Source organism: Calidris pugnax, unplaced genomic scaffold (assembly GCF_001431845.1).
Source record: "Calidris pugnax isolate Ruff unplaced genomic scaffold, ASM143184v1 scaffold141, whole genome shotgun sequence".
Taxonomy (NCBI): Eukaryota; Metazoa; Chordata; class Aves; order Charadriiformes; family Scolopacidae; genus Calidris; species Calidris pugnax.
This window is the reverse complement of record NW_015090902.1, coordinates 2933226-2955385: the sequence shown is the minus strand read 5'-3', so window position 1 is coordinate 2955385 and position 22160 is coordinate 2933226. Positions and strand designations below refer to the sequence as shown.

At 37.9% G+C, this 22160-nt stretch overlaps 1 protein-coding gene across 2 annotated transcripts in view; it reads right to left on the bottom strand.

The window, feature by feature from the left end:
* Nucleotides 1–22160, bottom strand: part of CSMD1 (CUB and Sushi multiple domains 1) — a 1104383-nt gene that overhangs the window by 81296 nt on the left and 1000927 nt on the right. For both annotated transcript variants that reach the window (XM_014948981.1, XM_014948982.1), the window contains exons 47-49: nt 21163–21351; nt 16199–16345; nt 7811–7999 (exon numbers count right to left, since the gene is read on the bottom strand). In XM_014948981.1, the coding sequence (XP_014804467.1) occupies nt 7811–7999; nt 16199–16345; nt 21163–21351 (525 nt within the window). The remainder of the gene's footprint in view (nt 1–7810; nt 8000–16198; nt 16346–21162; nt 21352–22160) is intronic.

Sequence of the window (22160 nt, the reverse complement as noted above, 5' to 3'; positions counted from 1 at the left end):
GCAAACAAACTGGAATGGCATACCATCTTTGGACAGTAGAAACAATACCACTACTGTCTCATGTCCAAGTATTTTGAAGCTCCCAACTTCCCACATGATTGTAAAATGGTCAAGAATGGTGTCAGGAAATCTTCTGACCTGAGAAATTGTCAATGTGCTTCTTAGGTCAATGATTAAATGGCCAGGTTCCAGCTGGGAGATGTGTATTCAGAGTGCAAAAAGTACATAACTCAAGCTTTTTTTTTTTTTTCTATTATCTTGCACAGCAGAAAAATATACTTCTTCCAGAGAACAGGTAATCAATGCAAGTAGAAAAGCCTTTTAATACCTAGCAACTAAGAAGCAGTTTTAGTTACTCTTTAATGTTCCCCATGTGTTACCCGGAATGCATTTCTTTTCATAAAGATTTAAATTTAAATTTAAAGTTCATGGGAATCCTTTAAAATAATTACACACCTATATACTTCTAAGATACTTATGTATTATTCATATTTAGAATCCCAGAATCATTTAGGTTGGACAAGACCTTTAAGATCGTTGAGTCGAATGATTAACCTAGTACTGCCAAGTCTACCACTGAAACATGGCCCTCAGCATCACACATCTACACATCTTTTAAACACTTCCAGAGATGGTGACTCAATCACTTCCCTCGACAGCCTGTTCCAATAACTGATAACCCTTTCAGAGAAGAAATCATTCCAGATATCTAATCTAAACCTCCCCTGGAATAATATGAGCCTGTTTCTTCTTGTTCTACCACTTCTTACTTGGGAGAAGAGACCAACCCCCACCTCACTACAACCTCCTTTCAGCCAGTGATAGAGCGTGATAAGGTCTCCCCTCAGCCTCCTTTTCTCCAGGCTAAACAACCCCAGTTCCCTCAGCAGCTCCTCATAAAACTTGTGCTCTAGACCCCTCACCAGCTTCATTGCCCTCCTTCGGGCACACTCCAGCACCTCAATATCTTTCTTGTAGTGAGGGGTCCTCAACTGAACACAGTACTCTAGGTGCAGTCTCACCAGTGCCGAGTACAGGGGGACAATCACTTCCCTAGTCCTTGCTGGCCACACTATTTCTGATACAAGCCAGGATGCTGCTGGCCTTCTTGGCCACCTAGGCCCAACTGCCGGCTCATACTCAGCCAGTTGTCGACCAACACCCCCAGCATTTGACACTGTCCCACACGACATCCTGGTCTCAAAATTGGAAACCCACGGATTCGATGGATGGACTACTCGGTGGATAAGGAACTGGCTGGATGGCCGCACCCAAAGGGTGGCAGTCAACGGCTCAATGTCCAGGTGGCGGCCAGTAACGAGTGGTGTTCCACAGGAGTCGGTACTGGGACCAGTACTATTTAACATCTTTGCTGGAGACATGGACAGTGGGATAGAGTGCACCCTCAGCAACTTTGCTGATGACACCAAGCTTGGTGGCGCAGTTGACACGCTGGAGGGAAGGGATGCCATCAAGAGGGACCTGGACAAGCTGGAGAGGTGGGCCTGTGCAAATTGCATGAGGTTCAACCAAGCCACGTGCAGGGTCCTGCACCTGGGACGTGGCAACCCCAGGCACAAATACAGGTTGGGTGGAGATTGGCTGGAGAGCAGCCCTGAGGAGAAGGACATGGGAGTGCTTATGGACGAGAAGCTCAACATGAGCCAGCAGTGCGCACTGGCAGCCCAGAGAGCCAACCGTGTCCTGGGCTGCATCAGGAGAAGTGTGGCCAGCAGGTCTCGGGAGGTGATGCTGCCTCTCTACTCTGCACTCGTGAGACCCCACCTGGAATACTGTGTCCAGCTATGGAGTCCTCAACACAGAAAGGACATGGACCGGCTGGAACAGGTGCAGCGGAGGGCCACGAAGATGATCAGAGGGATGGAGCACCTCTCCTATGGAGACAGGCTGAGGGAGCTGGGGTTGTTCAGCCTGGAGAAGAGGAGGCTCCAGGGAGACCTTATAGCGGCCTTTCAATATCTGAAGGGTGCCTATAGAAGAGCTGGGGAGGGACTCTTTGCCAGGAAGGGTAGTGATAGGACAAGGGGAAATGGTTTTAAATTGGAAGAAAAAAGATTCAGATTAGATCTCAGAAAGAAATTTTTTACTATGAGGGTGGTGAGACACTGGAACAGGTTGCCCAGGGAAGTTGTGGGTGCCCCATCCCTGGAGGTGTTCAAGGCCAGGCTGGATGTGGCCTTGAGCAACCTGCTCTAGTGGGAGGTGTCCCTGCCCATGGCAGGGGGGTTGGAACTCGATGATCTTTGAGGTCCCTTCCAACCCAAACCATTCTATGATTCTATGATTTTCCGCTGGGCAGTTTTCCAGCCGCTCTTCTCCAAGCCTGTAACACTGCCTGGGGTTGTTGTGACACAAGTGCAGGACTCGGCACTTGGCCTTGTTGAACCTCATACTCTTGGTCTCAGCCCATTGATCCAGCCTGTCCACGTCCCTCTGTAGAGCCTTCCTAACCTCAAGCAGATCAACACTTCCACCTAACTTGGTGTTATCTGCAAACTTACTGAGGGTGCACTTGATCCACTCGTCCAGATCATTGATAAAGATTTTAAACAGAACTGGCCCTAATACTGAGCCTTGGAGAATACTACCTGTGACCAGCTGCCAACTGGATTTATCTGGATTTAAAGCATACAAATTGCCTGCATACAGTAAAGCAGCTGGAGACTGCATTAATCAGACAATGAGTTTATTCCATATACTGGAAAATCCCTAAATTCAATGCACAAGCATTTATCATTTAGTGATCTGTTTCTGGCATTGAACATAGTGCTGAGAAAAGCATTTAAATAACCTAAAATTAAAGGCAGCAATAGAGAAGTCTCTAAAAGTGGGATTTGTAACAAAAAAACCCATACTGAGTAGCTTATGCCTATGACATCCAACTGGAAACATCAGAGAGCGCCATACCACAGAAATCCTGATTCTCAGACTTGGATATGCAAAGAAATAACAAAAAAGCCAAAACCAGAGCTGTGTGGTCTAGGGCTGTGGATATAAAAAGAGGTCATGAATGGTCATCTAGTTTATTCTCCTATCACAAGCCAAAATTATACTTGACCAAGGTTCACCTAATTTATTCCTGAAAGACCTCCAATGATGAAATTCCACACTCTCCACAGGCAATCTATTCCAGTGTTTCTCAGAAAAGAAGAAAAAAATAAAGTCTACCTTAAGATTCTGTTGAAGTAAATTTAGTTGTAATTCCTCTATCTACAAAGGACATAGATAATTATTTAATTCCTCTTTAGAGCTATTTTTAGCATATTAAAAGATTGTTGCCAGGTTCCCCCTCAAGCTTACTTTTTTTTTTTAGTCTAAAGTACTATAATTCTCTTACTGTTTCATATTTTGAACTATGATTATAAATTTACAATATGATATAAGAGGAAACTGGGATTTGGAACTCCTTAACTGTGCAACCTAGCTCACATTTTAAGACTGAGTGCTAAGAGGGACATTTTTTGCATAACAACATTTATCAAAAAGGTAAAAGGCCCAAGTTTAATTCCATGCTCAAACACACATAACAGCTAATTTTATGAAGAAGCAGATTGGTGATTCCAGGCTCATGGCTCTCGGGAAAACTGCAAATGGATGTTTTCAAGTCAGTTCCCTAAAAAAATTTAATCAGTTTTCTACCCCAGGGCAGACATGGAACCCAGCTATGGTCTCAGAATAACCTTCATTCAGCACAGCAAAAAGTACAAGGATCTTTAGCTCAGCAATGCAGTTCTCTCCACTTCAGCAAGAACAAAGGAATCAATAGTGACAGTACCTGGAATCAGGATTTTAAGCTGGAAATGATGGCATCAGCTATACTTCTATCATGACTCAGTCATAGGTTTTGAGCCTTTCCAAGTACCCATGATCCAAACAAAAGAGCTACTTCCTTAAAATAGGGTTGTTTTTTTTTATAAACCTACGATAAAGTAACTTAAATGGTGAAGAGCAGCAATATGTTCTTCGAGACTCTTTAAATTATTTTTAATTTATTATTTTTAACTCTTTTAAGAATGAGTATGAAAAAAACTAGGAAGAACAATGCCAAAGGCGGGGACCTGTATTTGAAGAACAGCTGGGATAAGTGGGGTATTTGGTCATGCCTCCCAGAGGAACACAGTCACCCTGGTACACTCCCACTGCCCCCATGGCTCAGTCCCCAGCATGGGGATCTGGACATGAGCTAAGCAGTGCTACCATGACATGTATGTAGTTGTCGGGATCATTACCGGGGCCTACACTATTTCCTCTCAGCACATATCTATTGCTATTGTAAAAAAAATTGCTATTTCCTCTGCTTATAAATATTTTGAATGTAGAATGACTCACATCTCTCTTTTTCCTTCACAGATGAAATAAAAGCAATAATAACTTCTAATTTACTAGATAGGAGTCAAGTTATTTATATATTGTCCAGGACATTATTCCATGTGTCTGTACTTGATGAAACTGGAATTCAGAAATATCTTTTGACCCTACCAGATTAACCCATTAGAGATGGGTTCATGTTAAAATTGATACTGTTATATTAAGTATGCAAAAAAGAGCTCTCTTTTTTAATAATACAATCAAATTTGATTTTGAACATTAATTCTGACAAAGTCAAGTCATTAATTACAAACGTTACCCTGCAGGAGCGGTTTTACAGAAATTTCAGTCTCAATCAAAAGCATTTTTATTTGGAAATATCCTCTAATAAAATCCATGAACTGGACCAAATGTGTAATTTTAATTAATTTTCAAAGAGAATGTATGTATTTTGATAACAGATACTTAATAAATTTCAAAACATACTTTCCATTTCAGAGTTTATTGAAAAATATATGCTTCATCCAGACACACAAGTTGGAATAATTGTGAAAGAGCTATAAAAGTGCCATATTAAAATTGAGGAATCCTACATTAATAAGAAAATTCTAGTAAAGATTAAACTCACTCCCTGTCTCCCAAATCTTTTTTTCTCCTACTGCTAAGAGAAATTTATATACCCACAGCAACATATATTGCTGAAATTATTAAAATTAAATTGTAAATTTAAAAATGTATTTTGAGCATGCTGCACTGCTAAAATTTCACAGCTATTTCTTGCACATAGTGATAAAATAACAAGGACAGACACAGTGTCTGAAGTATTTTATGACTTTCTTGAGTCTGCTTAATTTTTGTTCAGAATGTATTACTTTCTAGGACTCTTTGTCCCCTGGTTATCCATGATCAAGTCCTGGGACCTCATGCTGAGTCCTGCATATATCTGCACATTTTTCCTCCCACTTTCTGGGAATTATTCCATTATGCCCTTAAAATTGGGAGCTTTTTCTTTTAGTTGTTCAAAGAACTGTTCTCATTATTCAGAACTCCTCACACACCTCATTACATTTAGATACAGTTTTCAAAGTTAAAATGGCAAATTGGCAAGCCTTTCCCTGCCATTGCTATTAAAATGTTAACATAAAATGCAGAAACCAGAAATGTAGAAGAAAACCACTTAAAATTAGACTACTCTAAAAAAAGGGGAGAAGCTAGGAAAAAAAGGGAGAACACTGTTTTTTAAAAAATTCTGAAGCGCTGGAAATCATAGTTTCATCTTACACACCTCTGCTATCTGGCTGAACAATACTGGTAGTAGTACTAGCAGGTTACTATAGTTTGGATGGATAAGCAGTAGAAAGTTATGGTGTAAGTTTGCATATAATTCCTGACAGCTGAGGAATCATAAGGTCTTAAATTCTGGAGAAAAGTATGATCTAGAGGCTCCATCTCCTCCAGCCTAACAAGCACACGTGGAATATTGTCTCTATCCTCACACACTCAAAGTATCTGAGCTCCACAGCAAGATGCCAAAATCTCATTGCCTTTTAAAAAAAGACACCTACTGGCTAATCAGCAGAATATCTCCCAAGGTTTCACTGACAGTATTAACTAGATTAACTACATCAGAGTTTAGACAGGTAGGGCTTTACTTGTTTCTTTCTTCTTATTGTCTAGAGCTACCTGAGACTTTCTTAGGCTTCCAAGACATCTGACTAGTCTAGCAGATATACCATAGGAGCTTTTGTCTTTCTGGACTGGTATATGGAAGGCAGGTAAAATACATCTGGACTGGTAGATGGAGGACAGGACATTAAACTTCCGTGCTTAAGCAAATTAATGAAGACTTCATCTCACATAGAGATGTTTAAATTTACTCTTAATATTGAACAAAACTGCATCCTCCACATTTCCAATCTTCTGGCCAAATTGTAGGCCCAGTCATCATTCCAAGTTCTTTAGTGCGAAATGTCTCTGAGCTTTCGGTTCCTACACCAGCACCCCCTATTGCACCTAAAACATGTTTCAAGCAACCTCAAAAGCAGCGCTGGTCCCTAAACTTACCTCAGGCCTAGCCCACATACAGATTCTCCCATGATTTGAAGGCCTTCAGGAAGGTCAAACAGCATCATATGCCATAACATGCTATAATATAGATATTATAATATATAATATGTTTTAATGTTATAATATATATATGTTATAATATATAATAAGTTATGGCATATGGGATTAGAAGACATCCTGGAGTCTGGAAGCACAGACACACAGATTCTGCTTGTGGCACACTGATCTTCTCCCTGAACTGGTAGGGGTGTAGCCACATGGCCCATCTAGGCATGGAAATGCTCATGCTGAAGAAATATTTAGCTACCAAAAGACTCTGTGTAAAAGATGTGAACTGTACTCCTTCACGTTCTTCATCTGTAGCTAAATTTCTGCAGCTTTTTACTTTTCTTGCAAATAACACACCCTCAACAGAAGAGTAAGCATTATGCCAAATTTCAGTTGACATTTTCCTTTTTTTTTTTTTTTAAGGTGCAAAAATAGAACTTCCATCTTATTTTGTTTTTAGAAATAGCTGTATCATTCTTGATGGAACCTTAAGCAAAATAGTTGTCCTGAAGAAGACATGAAGCACTGCTGTGAATGTCTTCAAAGTTAGGAACAACTAAACATAGGTTTTAATCAAAGAAGTTCCATCAAGTCTTAAATATGGATGTTAATAACATTTCTTCCAATAAATAAAGCAGTCTAGAAGAGGACACAAATGAAATTAGGATAGAATAGGCAATACATTATATGGATAGAATTTGCAGTCTTTCTCCTCTCACCCACATTCCTGATATTATCTGACATGCAGCTCCTTAGTCTCCACTAACTGTTTACTGCATAATGGGTGAAAAAGCATTTTTAACTAAACCCAACTCTAACTGTTTTGTACTACTTTATGTTACTCCTCTTCTCTGTAGCTTGTGTGTGCCTTATCACACAGGAAAAATTATAAACATTTCACAAATAGTAACTACTCTTAACAGATGTCTGGAACAAGCTAAAGTGGACTCTGGCTAACTCCAAGATGCACACAAAAAAACCCCAGAAGTTACAAATTATGACTTCAAAGCACTGCTTATATAATGATTTTCTAAAATAATCAAATTAATGGCTGAAAACTAATGAATTTTTATAAAATGTTCTGTAATACAACAATACCATGAACTATGGACTCTTTAGAGGTATTTATATTACTAAATAAAAAAGTACTGAAAAGGTATTTTTCATTTGGTCTGTATTTGACTCCATTTCATAATACTTCAGCTCTGCACACATTAAGCACACAATTCAATATGTGTTTGGATAACTTCATGACGTCAGTGTGTCTCTCAGCATGCAGCAGCATTGATAATGCCCTCTTCGTTTTGTGAATTATTCTTTACAATGAAATTACAGAAGCATACTCAACAAGAAAACATTATCTCACCTTGGCAGATTGGCACAGGAGAATCCCACTGATACATGCCATTTTGGTGACGTCTACATGTCGCATTATTGTGACCAATCATTCTGTACCCAGGTTTGCAGTAATAGCGAACTTTACTTCCAGCGGGACCACCTGTTTTATTTACAATTCCACCGTTCCTCAAGGTAGGGTTTAAGCTGCAATAGGGAGCTAAACACCAAAAATGGGGACACTATTAAAAACATGTCAAACATTATTTACAAAGTTCACATTATTTATGACACGTGCAAACGTTGACTACCATTAAAATTAGTACAGAATGCTTCACATTACTTCTGGAATCCTCAGTGAAGATTCAGACCTATTATGCAGAAATATCATGAAGTTCAAAAACATAGTTTATAATCAAAAATCAGTTTATGTTATTGTACATGAAGAAGCTGCAATCAGAAAACATACAGAATGTTCAGTATGTTCACTCACACATAGTAAACAAATTCTATTTCAATTGTGATATATTTATAAACATAAAACTGTTCTTTGAACTACATAATATACAAAACTAATTATTAATATTTTTATTTAAAAGATATAGTGCACTTAGACATGTAAGTCAAAAATTAAACATTTTGCCAAGGATGTTAAAAAATTACATGACAAAATACAACAGACTGATTCATCAGATGCATTTTTTTTTCTGAGTAAAATTTATGTAATTTTTTATGCACATTTCCCCAAGGATATTACATAGCAATTGTATTAATTTTTTAGCAAAATAATGTAATTTAGGTGAGTGTAGCTTCTTAAATGTTGAATTTACATTACATCTGAAGCAAGATAGAATGCACTTTCTTAAATATGTTTTGAAATAAAAATAAACCTTGCTAAACCTTAATGGCTACTACGACAAGTACTGTTAACAGAGAGGTTTTCCTGACTAGCATGGGCCTCAAGAACTTTTGACAGATAGCTGAAATGTTCAGACGTGCTGAGGAAGAAAAAAAAGTATGAAATTTATAATTGTCTCAAAAAGTGAGTAATAAAGACTTTTTTAAAAAAAAGTACCTGCAATACTTGTACATAAGAACAGAGTATGATTGCCCAGACTGGATCCAAGTCAAGCAGAAGTACAGGGTAGTGTGACATACACATGGAGTCTAACACAAACCTGGTTGTTGCATGCAATCATTTATCACTGGATAAAAGCAATATTAAGCAATTACCTTGATTCCATATTGATATGCAAGTCACTGTGTATTTGCAGCAGCGCACCATGTCAAGATTACAGAGATCAGCATCTTTTCAGAAGCAGCATGGTAGGACCATGGCTTGCAGAAAAGAAACCTGGCTGAACATTCACCACTGAAATAAGCCTATGAACATTCTTCACAGGGAAGACAATGTATAACTCCACTGATGACTAAACACCAGTACCAAGGGCACTCAGACTGTAACTGCTGCTACAATGCTAACTCTCTACATCTTACTGAAATGTGCCTTAGTAGTTAAAGAATTAACTTATGTTGTCTACCAGAGAAGCAGTAAAATTAGATTGTGATTTGTAGGGAGAAGGGGAACGAGAATGGAGAGCAGGCAGAAAGGTTATGGGCCAAAGCAAAAGCATTTTGACCAGAATGAGTGTGAGGATTGAGACAAGCATTGCTACATGAGAAGTGGATTCCTTGAAGTACAAAAGTTCAACAGAGGGCAGTACAGAGAGGATCCCATATGACAGAAGGAGTCTGTGCCCACAGATTACCAAGCTTTATAATTCCATGACTGTTAACAGTATCTCGGAAATCCATAATAATGTGCATCTTTCTCTTTCACTGAGCTGACCAAAAAGTGGAGGAAGTCTACTACTCTGGTTGCAATAGATGTCTGTGCAGATTTAAAATTTTAAGTATGGCTGATAAAACATGTTTACTATCACAGTCCCCCATGGCAGAATACCTTGGATTTTCTGTTTGCTTTCTCATGAACCTTATCAGGTACTGAGAAAAGAATTGAAAACAACGCATCAATAAGAAAAAATAATAATAATAAAAAATCATTAGGCTGAAAAGAATTCAGAATTAAGGAAATGATGGAATTTAGGTCTATATAGAAGATTCAGTTCATTTATACATTTATATCAGACTCATAGAATGATTAGAGTTGGAAGAGACCTAGACCTCAAAGATCATCCAGTTCCAACCCCCTGCCATAGGCAGGGACAGCTCCCACCAGACCAGGTTGCTCAAAGCCCCATCCAGCCTGGTCTTGAACACTTCCAGGGATGGGGCATCCACAGCTTCCCTGGGCAACCTGCTCCAGTGTCTCAACAACCTCACAGTAAAGAATTTCTTCCTGGAATCTAATCTAAATCTTTCCTCTTTCAGTTTAAAACCATTTTACCCCTTGTCCTATCACTACATTCCCTGATAAAGAGTCCCTTTCCATCTTTTCTGTCGGCCTCTAAGTTCTGGAAGGCTGCTATAAGGTCCCTAGAACCTTCTCTTCTCCAGGCTGAACAACCCCAACTCTCCCAGCCTGTCTTCATAGCAGAGTTTGTCCAGCCCTCCGATCATCTTCGTGGCCCTCCTCGGCACTTGCTTCAACAGATCCATGTCCTTCTTATGTTGGGGTCACAGAGCTGGAAGCAGTACTCCAGGTGGGGTCTCACCAGAGAAGAGCAGAAGGGCAAAATCATCTTCCCCTACCTGCTGGCCATGCTTCTGATGCAGCCCAGTATATGGTTGGCTTTCTGGGTTATGTGTGCACATTGTTGGCTCACGTTGATCTTTTCATTAACCAACTCCCCTGTGTCCTTCTCCTCAGAGCTGGTCTCAAACCCTTCTCCGCCCAGCCTGTATTCATGCTTGGGATTGCCCTGACAAGTGTGCAGGACCTCACACTTGGTCAGGTTGACGGCCTTGGAGTCTGTAACCTTATGATCATACTCTGGTTTTTGATAGGACATTTACTTTAAAGGATATAAGGAACAGTCATTACTTATTCTTTCAGTATATCTACCTTAAAAAAAAATAAATCTAATTCTTTAAGATTAGTTTCCAGGCCTTATTAGCTTCAAATTATTTAGACAGTTTCAAGATATAATTTGTATGGGTTTTTTTATAATGAATGTATATGTGTAATCTGTATATTACATGAATATTAACTAACTTATTTTCATAAAATTTCATTAAAGCAAGAATCATTGTTATTATCCCCATTTTACAGATAAACACTTCAAGTACAGAGAATAAATTAATACTAAAATACTAAAATTTACATTAAATGACATATTCAAATAATATTTAAAATTTAATACTAAAATTTTTACTATTTCAATAACTATGATCTGATTTTTCCAGTCTGCTGTTATATGTTCAAACACAAACTACACTGACTGCAGTTGCAGCAGTACCCATTCAACACTTCAGTAACTGAAATTTAAAAGTATGATACCAAAAAATCTTATTCCATTTTCTGAGTACTTCATTTTGTGATATGAATAATATATGTTTGGATAATATGTTTAAAATAGTTATTTAAGAAAGATCAAATCTGCTTCCTACTATTACAGTAACGTTTGGTAATGACAACATTTTCAAGTAGTGGCAGTAGGCACTCAGTATGTCAGAAGCCACCAACAGTGCTGCCCACAAGCAGTGCCTGTAATCCTCATCCATGTAAAAGCCCTACCAAAACTCAGAGTATTTTGTGCTGCAAAGGCAGTGAAATATGAATAGAGAAGGCCGATGCTTAAGCAACTTATTGTGTCTCAACTATATATAGCATGAAAAGAAGGAAAGCATTTGAGGTAAATTACTTAAAATTCTGAAGATGGATTTTTATTTTACAGCTCTGAAAAATCTTGAAGACTCAATGTTTATTGAGACAGTGAAGGAATACTGGTAAGACTCCATACAATTCCCTTCTTAAACTAGAGTTTAGTAATTTTTAATCTGTTCTTTAAAGTGAACTCCCTTCAGAGTCCAGGATGAAGACTACATAATATCTTCCAGGATCAGGAACTGACATACTAACTGAAGAATCACATACAAGGCAATAAATAAAAAATGTCTGAAGATCTGGAGGGTAAGCAAATGCTTGAATAATGTCAGACTGAAACCCGCAGCCACTATCAACTGCGTGAAAATTGTGTGCTTAAGCAGGATTCTCTACGGAGTGCTCATAAAATATTGCAGTCTTGTATCAAGGGATACAAGGGGATTGTATTGGGATAAAAATGTTGTTTTTCTCTCAGCCAGTTTCTGAGAAGGATCTGTCTGGGAACTCCATGAGGCTTAGCTGATAGAGGTGCAATGACACAGGAGTGCTGTCATCTAGGAATGACAACGTATCACAAAATGTGACAAACTTGTATGAAACCCTTCTAGTGACCTGAAGTAGCTTTACATTTACAGATTTAATTTACTTTTCCAAGTGACATAGCATCCACATTCTTTCAAGGCCTCTAAAACACCAGTGTTTTTTGCAAGGTAACATACTGAACACTTTCAGCTCACTTATAATCACAGCGTCCATTTGTCACTTGCAACTGAAGACCAACAGGGTAATAACTGCCTGGCTAAATCACACATCACTACTCAGCTGATGTGTGGACAGCAGCACAGATAAACACCCATTTTGCATTTGCAGGACCATGTTCTTCCTTTCACAAAGCATATTCTCTTAGGAGCTGGAACATTGAAACATTTTTGCTGAAATTTTTCAAAGCTGTCTGAGGTATTTGGTCTAAGGGAAACTCAATTAAATAATCCCCAATTCCAAATTGAAATTATTTGAAACTGATGATTTTGTAAATCTCAGTCTTACAGTGAATCATACGACATTTTCTCTAAGAATTTATCTTAGCAAAAGACTTAATTTCCCAGCAACATCTTTGATCAATAGTCTAAAAACTTATATGAAAAAGATACTTTTAGCTATCCACTGAAACACTGCCTTATGTTTGAAATTATAAATAAACAAAAAGGCTTCCTTGAAATCCCATGTTGCCTTTGTTTAGCTTACATGACAGATTTTTTGTTGACAGATAAAAAGTCACAGCTTAGTCCACTGTTTCCTTCTAACTTTCCCTTTGGATATTTACTTGTCATCATCACCATATTACCAGGGGATCTTTTGTCCTTTGTGCTGCTATTCTTGAAATATCCAGTGAGGCAGAGGTTTACTATAATTCCCACTTCAGACATTCTCTCTTTGTAGATAAGAAATCAGATGCTGGTTTAAGTGATTAGGTAAGGTCACACAAGAAAACTAAACATACCTTTTCTGATTACTAAAACAGTTCCTTAATTAATTGCCCATCCATTCCCTATGTTATTTTTCACATGTACAAAATAAAAAAGGAGAACAAGAGCAGAATAAAGGTAAAACAGCGACACATGGTGGGGTTGTTCTACCGGCAGTAGCCACTTGCCTAATTTACTCTTGAATGACTAACCCAAAGGTAAACAAAAGCCTGTAAATATTATGGAGGCAGTGTGAGCTTGCAAAGCAGCAAACCAAGTGCTCCTCTGCTTCCCAAGTCAGCATGCCTCCAGCAGGTGTGCCAAGTACGGTAGTGCACCTTCACTCCTTCCACCACTGCTTTTAAAAAAAAATAAATCATCCCCCTCTTCTTTGTTATGCGCTCGCACTAGCTTGCTTGGGTAGGAATGTGCATGCAGGGTTATAAATTATTGAGGGAAAAAAAAGCCAAGAAGTAGATTCTGCAGGTATCTTTCAAAGCAATTTCCAGGTTTCATTTCTTAGAGCGTGAGTTTTCTAGCCTGGGCTCAGCAAGTTCCACTTTCTGCACTCACAGATTTTTCCCCATTTGTAATAAACTCATAGTTCTGGTGGAACCCAGCTGCACTGGAAAGTCAAGTTCAAGCACTACAAAACAACAAGCAAGCATTACAGCACACAATACCTTTTTCTTATATTTTTGGCATCCATTTTAGTGATTTTGCCATACTACATACCTTTCAAATAAAAAAAGGATTACTTCCCTAGGGCTGCAAGAAATTTTAACTGATGCTTCCCCTCCTAGCTTCACTATACTATACAGATTAAGGAAGAGATAATTTAATAACTGTTAGTGCTGTCCGGAAATTTGTTATATAGATTAAAATTATGCTAGTGCCTCTATAATATTCAAAGTCCTTAAAAGAATACCCCCGTGCTGTAACACTAGAGCTCTTTTCTAAGATTGAGCAAAAAAACCTTAAACCACAAGGCAGAAAAAATACATGTAGCATTAGACAAATAGCTTACACAAGTAAGCTTGTATGCTAAAGGCAACATCAAGCATTCCTCCGAAAGCTTCTAGCACTTTTAAAAAGTGAAGAAAATTTGTATCTACAAATGAAATCTGGTTCTGACAAAACTACCATTTGCAAAATTTTGTGCACAGGCATAGCTGGAGAAGAAGGGGAGGGTTGTGGGAGGGCAGCAATTCATTTCAGTAGGGTCTTCATTATGAGGAAGCCTGCTGGCTCAGTCACAGCTGCCACAGTATCAATAGCCTTTTTGGGATCTTGTATTTTTCCTACTTTCATGATGTTGCTTTCCCTCATTAAGATTCAAATCCAATTGTTTATGCTGCCGCTCACTGTTACTCTTCTTTCATGCTGATTATTTCCATTGAATCTCATGTAAAATGTACAGAAGTTTAGAGAAAAATGCAGGCACTGACTGTTAGTGAAGCGGAAAAAGCAAAACAGTTGTTTGTTCCTAAAACATAGCCATAAGGATTGCATATCTCTTTCCAGTCCCCCAATTTTATTATTAGTTGCAGCTAGTGCCATAATAATTGATGAATTGAGCCTAGCAATTAGGCAGACCACTTCTTCACTGCTGCAAAACATGTTTTGTGTACACACAAAGGTATAAAATAACTTCTCATTCCTCAAAAATCAGTTTCCTTAATAATTTGATACTTAGAAAACAAATGCTTTACATTAACTTCATTTTTGTCACCATGATACTAATTCCTCACTTTAAATTCATGAGAGAAAGCCCACTCCCTTCAGTGCCACACATCTGAGGGCTTTCACATGACCAATTCTCTTTGTTCCTTTTGCCACACTCTCAATCCATTAGGTCCTGCAATTGACTTTTCCCTATGAAAACCTAAATGAATCTCCAGTATGCATGAAAACAACTTCTCATTCCCCCAATCACTCCGATTCAGTTTGTCTGTAGTAATACTCCAAAGGCTGCTTGCAAGGTGGAGATATTGGTTTTGTTGTGTGGGTTTTTTTTCCCTCTGACTGCTCATAGCTCTGTTCATAGTTCTTAAGTTCCCAAAACAATTATTATTATTATGCCCCCTCCGAGCTCTGCCCAGATCTTCTGTTCCAGTTACAAAAGAAACTTTCCAGAGATTAGACATCCAGTGCACGGATGGTACAGGAAAGGCATGAGCTCTGTGAAAATCATCTCCCTGAATGGCATTTTGCATTAATAAATGGGAGATACCTGGTGCTTGATAAAACATTCTTCTAAAACATTCTTAGGATTCCTTTCTCTACTTAATTTATATTGACATTAGCCACCAAAATTAACACACACAACTATTATATCGCTAATCAAGTCCAAACACAGAAAAAGCAAATGTTAACAACAGACAGCAATTATCACCTCTCTCTCTCACTATTTACATCATGTAAATGTTCCCTAAGCCAAACCTTTTAGGAGCAATGTGTCTGCCAATATATCTGTAAAACCATATTAAATAGGCTGCTGAGTAAGAGTCAGTATGTCTGCACATAAATATAATCCAGTATTGCAATACCAGTAACTGATTTTTTTTTCTTAATAAGGGACATAATTTTAAACACTATTTAGATAGAGTATTTACATATTTTCATGTCACCACAACACCAGATTCACACGCACCCTATTGAAGAAATTTCCATTTTCAGTTTTCCATTTATTTGTACATAAAGATGAGCACAGCAATAAGGATCATGAACTGCAACTCAAGGAAACTGTAAACCTAATAATTTTGTGCTGAATTGCTGGTGAAGTAGCACATACCATTTCAGAATCAAAAATTCTCATTCTTGAGTACTTTTGTGTAAATCTAAAGGCTATCCCTCCCACTACATTCCAAAGGCCTTGCCTCGGGTCTGGTAAGACAAGATAGCAGGTTGCAGACAGAAATATTCACTGGAAAAGTATTAATCTGGAGATCTTTGGCAAACTGGGAAAAAATATTGCCCAAGTCCTGTGCTTACCTTGAACTTGCAATAGAATGATGGTTCATCAAATCATCATTATCAAAACGTACATTATCATAAATTATCTTCAGAGAAACAGACACTATATTACAAGTCCTAATTTGATGCTAAATAGTATACATAACCACAAAGTATAATTTAATTGAAATCATTAATAATTATAAAATACCTGAGTAACGGATCTTGAATCCTTTCTTGCTGGTTGCATGATCAGTTGACCAGCGAAGATACAGTTGATTCATTTTGCTTGTAAAATTCAGTTGTCCAGTATGATTTCCACTTAAAGCAACCAGTAAAGGGCTTTGCCCAGAAGAACCTTTGGAAATGAATAAAGAAACTATTGAAGTTTGAAAGTACTACCACTTTAAGTAACCCTTTCCATATTTTAGCTCAGCTGTGAATGTGAATATACAAGGAAAGAATAGGAAATATCATGGCACATCATTGGCAGTGAAATAATTCACAGAACTCTATTTAAACTATTCATCCACTTGTAGGTTTTCACTAGAGGGCACAATAAAAAAATCTTGGTACAAACAAACTGAAATATAAAACAATTAGTGTTTTTGCCGTAAACATGAAGAAACAGTGGATTTTTAAATTAATTTTCATTTGAGACAATTACTTTGAATGAGGTTATGCTTCTGTTCCTTGTCCTTTTATATCTATTATTTATTTAAGCTCTTTTCCAACTAGTGGGTGGTAACTTATCTATACATTCTTTGACATCATATAGCTCATATACTTTTAAACACCACCATATTACATAGTGAACACATTAGCTAAAAAATGCTGTCACATAAAAGATCATCACAGTTTCACTGTGGAATACACTTATGTACAAGTGCTATGAATTTACAATACCTACTTCACCAGGAGTCAGTTCTGTTAAAAGATAGTGTGTTTATTATAGTATCATTTTTGTGTAAAAAATAAAAAAACACTTGTGGTAAATACAGGATGTTGAAAAAACATGTCGTGGCACTAGACCCTAGAAGCACAACTAATGATTTGGAGGTGAGCTATATAATAAAACAACATGTATGCAAGAGAAAAAAAAAAAAAAACAACAAACAATCTCCAACCGAAAGCTTTCTAAAACATGAAATGGCATCTTCTTCCTCAATATTAACTCCAGCTGAACTCCTCCCTTTCATATGCTCACTATGCCTTTTGCTCCACATTTTTCAAGTTTAGGAAAGCCACGTTCAACCACCATTATCTTGGCCACAGCAGCTATTTGAAATAAAGAGGCTGCTTCATTTATTTTTGCTGAGTTTGAGCAGCTGCAGCCTGATCAGCTCTTCTTATGTTGCATGAAAACACAAAAATAAAACAGAATCAAAGGACACCTAAAAATTGAATACAATTGTTGTCAGCCTTCTCCCTCTCCAGACCAATAAAAAAATAAGTATATTTCCTGACCTGGACATTTCAGGTACCAAAGGGAGGCTACAGAAGCCACAGCAAACCATAAAGATTAAAATAACCTTCCAGTTCTTAAGAACTGCAGTTGAGTCACCATAATGACAACACTACAAATAAAGAAGTATTAATAAATAACTAATACATATACAAAGTAAGAAAAAATAAACATAGCTTTAGGCACAAGCTGCCCAGCAGGCCCCCATCAATATGCTTTGAGGCTTTCTTGTTTTTCATATTAGGAAGTTAGTGTTTGATGATTACAGTGTAGGATAACTGATGAGGAATGCTAAGGTCAATTCCTGTTTTTCCTTGAAAAAATTATTTAGAACATGACAATTTATTTGACTTTGCTGTGCTTCACCCTGGTCTTTGCAAAATCTGTTTAGTACAATTTATTTGTTACAGTTTAGAATGCATGTGTTCTTTTGAAATTCTCAAATAAAGGGGATAAAAGAGTAGAATTACAAATAAAGATCTACTACCTACAAAGAAATTAGAATCTTTCTGTGTTACTGATCATGAATTAGCTTGCAGCACAACATGCCACACTGCATTTTTTAGTCATTGGGAGATCAGAGGAATGATTCAACTTATTTTAGTTTCCTCTGGCTTTCCTGAAGTTGAGCTTCAGTTTCTGTACCTTACCTAGCAGGCAGTTCTTCAGACGATGTTCAGAAAAGTCAGCAGCATGACCTAGGTGTTCTACATTCTTGAGTATGATTTTTTTATTATTATTTCAGAGTTTTTCTATATAAGGAAATATATACTCCTGGTGTGCTGAACCTGTCATATGATGCTTTCCTGATTAGTAGGTAAAAGCTGACTTCTCCATCTATTTTCAATGACAGAATTTGGTTGGTTTATTTCAGGGAAAAAAAATAATCAAAGAACATTTGCTGCATCAAGTGAATGCTATTCAGTGTAAGTAGCCTGAATACAGTGTTTTGAAGTTCAAAAGGCTTTAATCATTATATTCATGGTACATTTATGGCTTTTCTGCTTTAGAATACAGATGGGATTTCCTAAGGCTCTGACTGATAAGTGGGAATGGCTAATGGGCTTATTGTTTCCAGCTGACTAGGCTGGCCTCATTGACTGGATGCCTCTACTGATCATCATCCAGCTGCTTAAGCACCATAATTTACAGTGTAGGCAGTTAGGTGTAGTCACTATTTTGTTTTGCATTCGGAAGTTGTCTTATAAAATAATCAGAGACCTGTGCCTTAGCAAATACTCTTTCTCTAAAAGTTGTCTTGCCAATCTTCATCTAGTTTCTGCATAAAGTTTGGTGACATACCTTTACCTGGTGCACATACCCAGGGTGCAGTTCTATTAACGTAAACAAAGGTATGTTGTTTAAGATCATACAAGGTCCCAGGATATGACAAATATTAATTGCAAAATGCAGCAATACAGAGAAATACCTAAGCTGGCTCTGAATAAGCTAGTCTGAGTTATATCCATCACTGGAAACAGTATAGCCACATCAGCATTGCCTTCTGCCCCAACAAACTCGTCCTGCTGAGATGTAGAACTAATTAGCTTAGCAAAGCACATTGCTAATGTGGCCACAGGGACACAAGCAAGTATCTCTGCAAGGCACTGCAATGTGCCATATTTAAATATCAACTTGTTGAGAGCTGGCTCAGGAATCTCGACATGGCACTGTATTGAGAGGTTATAAATATGCTATTATCTTTCTCATTTAAGTTTGCTGGTAGGTGGTAGAAAAAATGACTTCAGTAGAGCTGCACTAGAGATGAATTTGTAAGAATGTGATTTCGTGCCATGAAGTGACAATGCTTAAAAATGTAGTAACTATGATAATTCTTCTCTCAGATCTATTATTGATAATCTGCTTTCATTAAATTTAAATGTATAAGAAAACAAAAGTCTTCATCAGGAACATTAAGCAATTTCAACAGAATTTTCCAAAAGTAAACAAACAAAACAATCAGACCACTAAAAAATTTCCATGCACACTACATACTGTGTTGATGTTAAATACAGAATACAGTGGAGGAAAAGACAATTTTAATTTTTCAGAATATTTTCTCCACTAACCTGACAAGGACCAACACACGCATTATAAAGAAAAAAAATTCTAATGAACTGACTTTTTTTTTAAATTAAAGAATGAAAAATGTGGTGTTTTGGTCTGAGAATGCTGCTATCAAAAATGGAAAATATTTTAATAATTTTAGACATTAAAAAACTACTACTTAAGAAAAATACTTAGACAAAGATATCTCAAAACATATAACCTTTTTAATATTTTTCATGTTATGAAACTCCCATAGTGAATATTAATAAGTTCTATCATAGTTATCATATATTCTTGGTTAATGAGGGAAGAGATGATAATGGTCTCTGAATGAATAAAAATATATTAAAGAACAATTTGGGACTAGTTATTTTCATCAATCAATGAGAACAGAACAAGTGATAATAAGATTAGAATTCAGTAGAATATAAGAATAGCCTGTTAATTAAATAGGGCCCTTTGAGAGATTGCTGCTGTGAGTAACGCTCTAGAAATTGTTTTTGTACTCAATCTCTGTACTCTTTCTCCCAAAACAGATGGTCAAATTCTTTAACAGGGGTATATTCAACCACGGTACAGCACTGGTTCTGCTATGCTATGGAGAAAGTAGACTGGGTATTTGGACTCTGAGTATTTAGCCTCAAATAATTTTATTAAATCAGACAAATGGAATTATACCCTCAGAATATTTCCTCACCAGAACTGATCAATTACAAAACAGCACATTTAATTCTCCTTTGAGACACCTTCGTTCATTTCCCAGGAAACGGAAAAGGGTATGACTTTCATAGGAATGCTGCAGCTGCTGCTGCTGCTTCTCCTCTACCAATACCTAAGAAAATTTAATCTTAGAATCATAGAATGGTTAGAGTTGGAAGGGACCTTAAAGATCATCGAGTTCCAACCTCCTGCCCTGGGCAGGGACACCTCCCACCAGACCATGTTGCTCAAGGCCCCATCCAGCCTGGCCTTGAACCCCTCCAGGGATGAGGCAGCCACAACTTCTTTGGGCAACCTGTTCCAGTGTCTCAACAACCTCACAGGAAAGAATTTCTTTCTGGTATCTAATCTAAATCTACCCTCTTTCACTTTAAAACCATTACCCCTTGTCCTATCCCTACATTCACTGATAAAGAGTCCCTCCCCATCTCTCCTGTAGGACCCCTTCAGGTACTGGAAGGCTGCTCTAAGGTCTCCCTGGAGCCTTCTCTTCTCCAGGCTGAACAACCCCAACTCTCCCAGCCTGTCTTTGTAGAAGAAGTGCTCCAGCCCTCTGATCATTTTCGTGGCCCTCCTCTGGACATACTCCAACAGGTCCATGTCCTTCCTGTGTTGAGGACTCCAAAGCTGGGCACAGTACTCCAGGTGGGGTCTCATAAGAATAGAGGAGTAGAATCACCTCCCTCAACCTGCTGTCCACTCTTCTTTTGATGCAGCCCAGGATGCAGTTGGATTTCTGGGTTGCCAGTGCCCTTTGTCTTGAATGCATCTATAAAAACTTTCATTGACTAACAGATTTAGACTTAAGGAAAAAGCAATAGAAATACTGGACTATTGTTTCAGATGTATCAATGCATTATGAAACCAATAACTTGAAATCAAGCTCTGTTTTACCCAGTATGTTTTCTTTTGTGGTTAGATAGAATTTAAATCTTTCTTACCATCAAATACCTCCAGCTCATCAAACTGCTTTTCACTTTGAAACATTTCTACAAAGATGGAGATGTTATATCCTGGCTCAACCTTTATAGTCCAAGAACAGGTCTGAGAGTTGGGATAGGTGCCTGGGTAACCTGGACTAAGGATCACTCCTGACGATTCTGTACGGATTTCATTTGCTGGACATTGTGCTAAAAAGGACACAAGAAGAACAACAAGAATAGTATTGAAATAAGGTGTTTTCTTCCCATGAAAAAAAAAAAAACAAACAACAGTATTATTTTTCAGAGATATGTATGCTTCAGGTTAAAGTTTCCAAATGAAAACATGTTAAAATCATATTCCAGATGGGAATCCCTTTAGCATAAACAGAAACCAGACCACCTTTGTAAACCCTGCATTTATGAAACAGAATATTAATTGCAATAAAAAAATTCATCCAGAAGTACGTCATAGTCCAAAGGCTTTATTGTCAAAGGATTCACATGTGCTGATGTGAGCATTCACATCGGTGAGGTAAAAGTTCTGGTAAAACTTTTTATTTGGAAACCTAATCACAGAATCACAGAATCGTAGTGGTTGGAAGGGACCTCAGAGATCATCGAGTCCAACCAACAAAAAAACCCACAAAAAACACAAACCACCACCCACCACCTAAACACACAACAACAACCACCAAACCAAAAACCACCACCCACCCACACAGCACCCCACCACAAACCAATAATCTTGGGCACTAGAGCATGCCCTGAAGAACCATGTCTACACGTTTCTTAAATACCTCCAGGGATGGTGACTCCACCACCTCCCTGGGCAGCCCATTCCAATGCTGGATAACCCTTTCAGTAAAGAAATGTTTCCTAATATCCAACCTGAACTTCCCCTGGCGCAACTTGAAGCCATTACCCCTTGTCCTATCATCTGTAACTTGGAAGAATAAACCTACCCCCGTCTATATAAAGATTTCTTGCAGGGACTTGTACAGAGCGTTAAGGTCTCC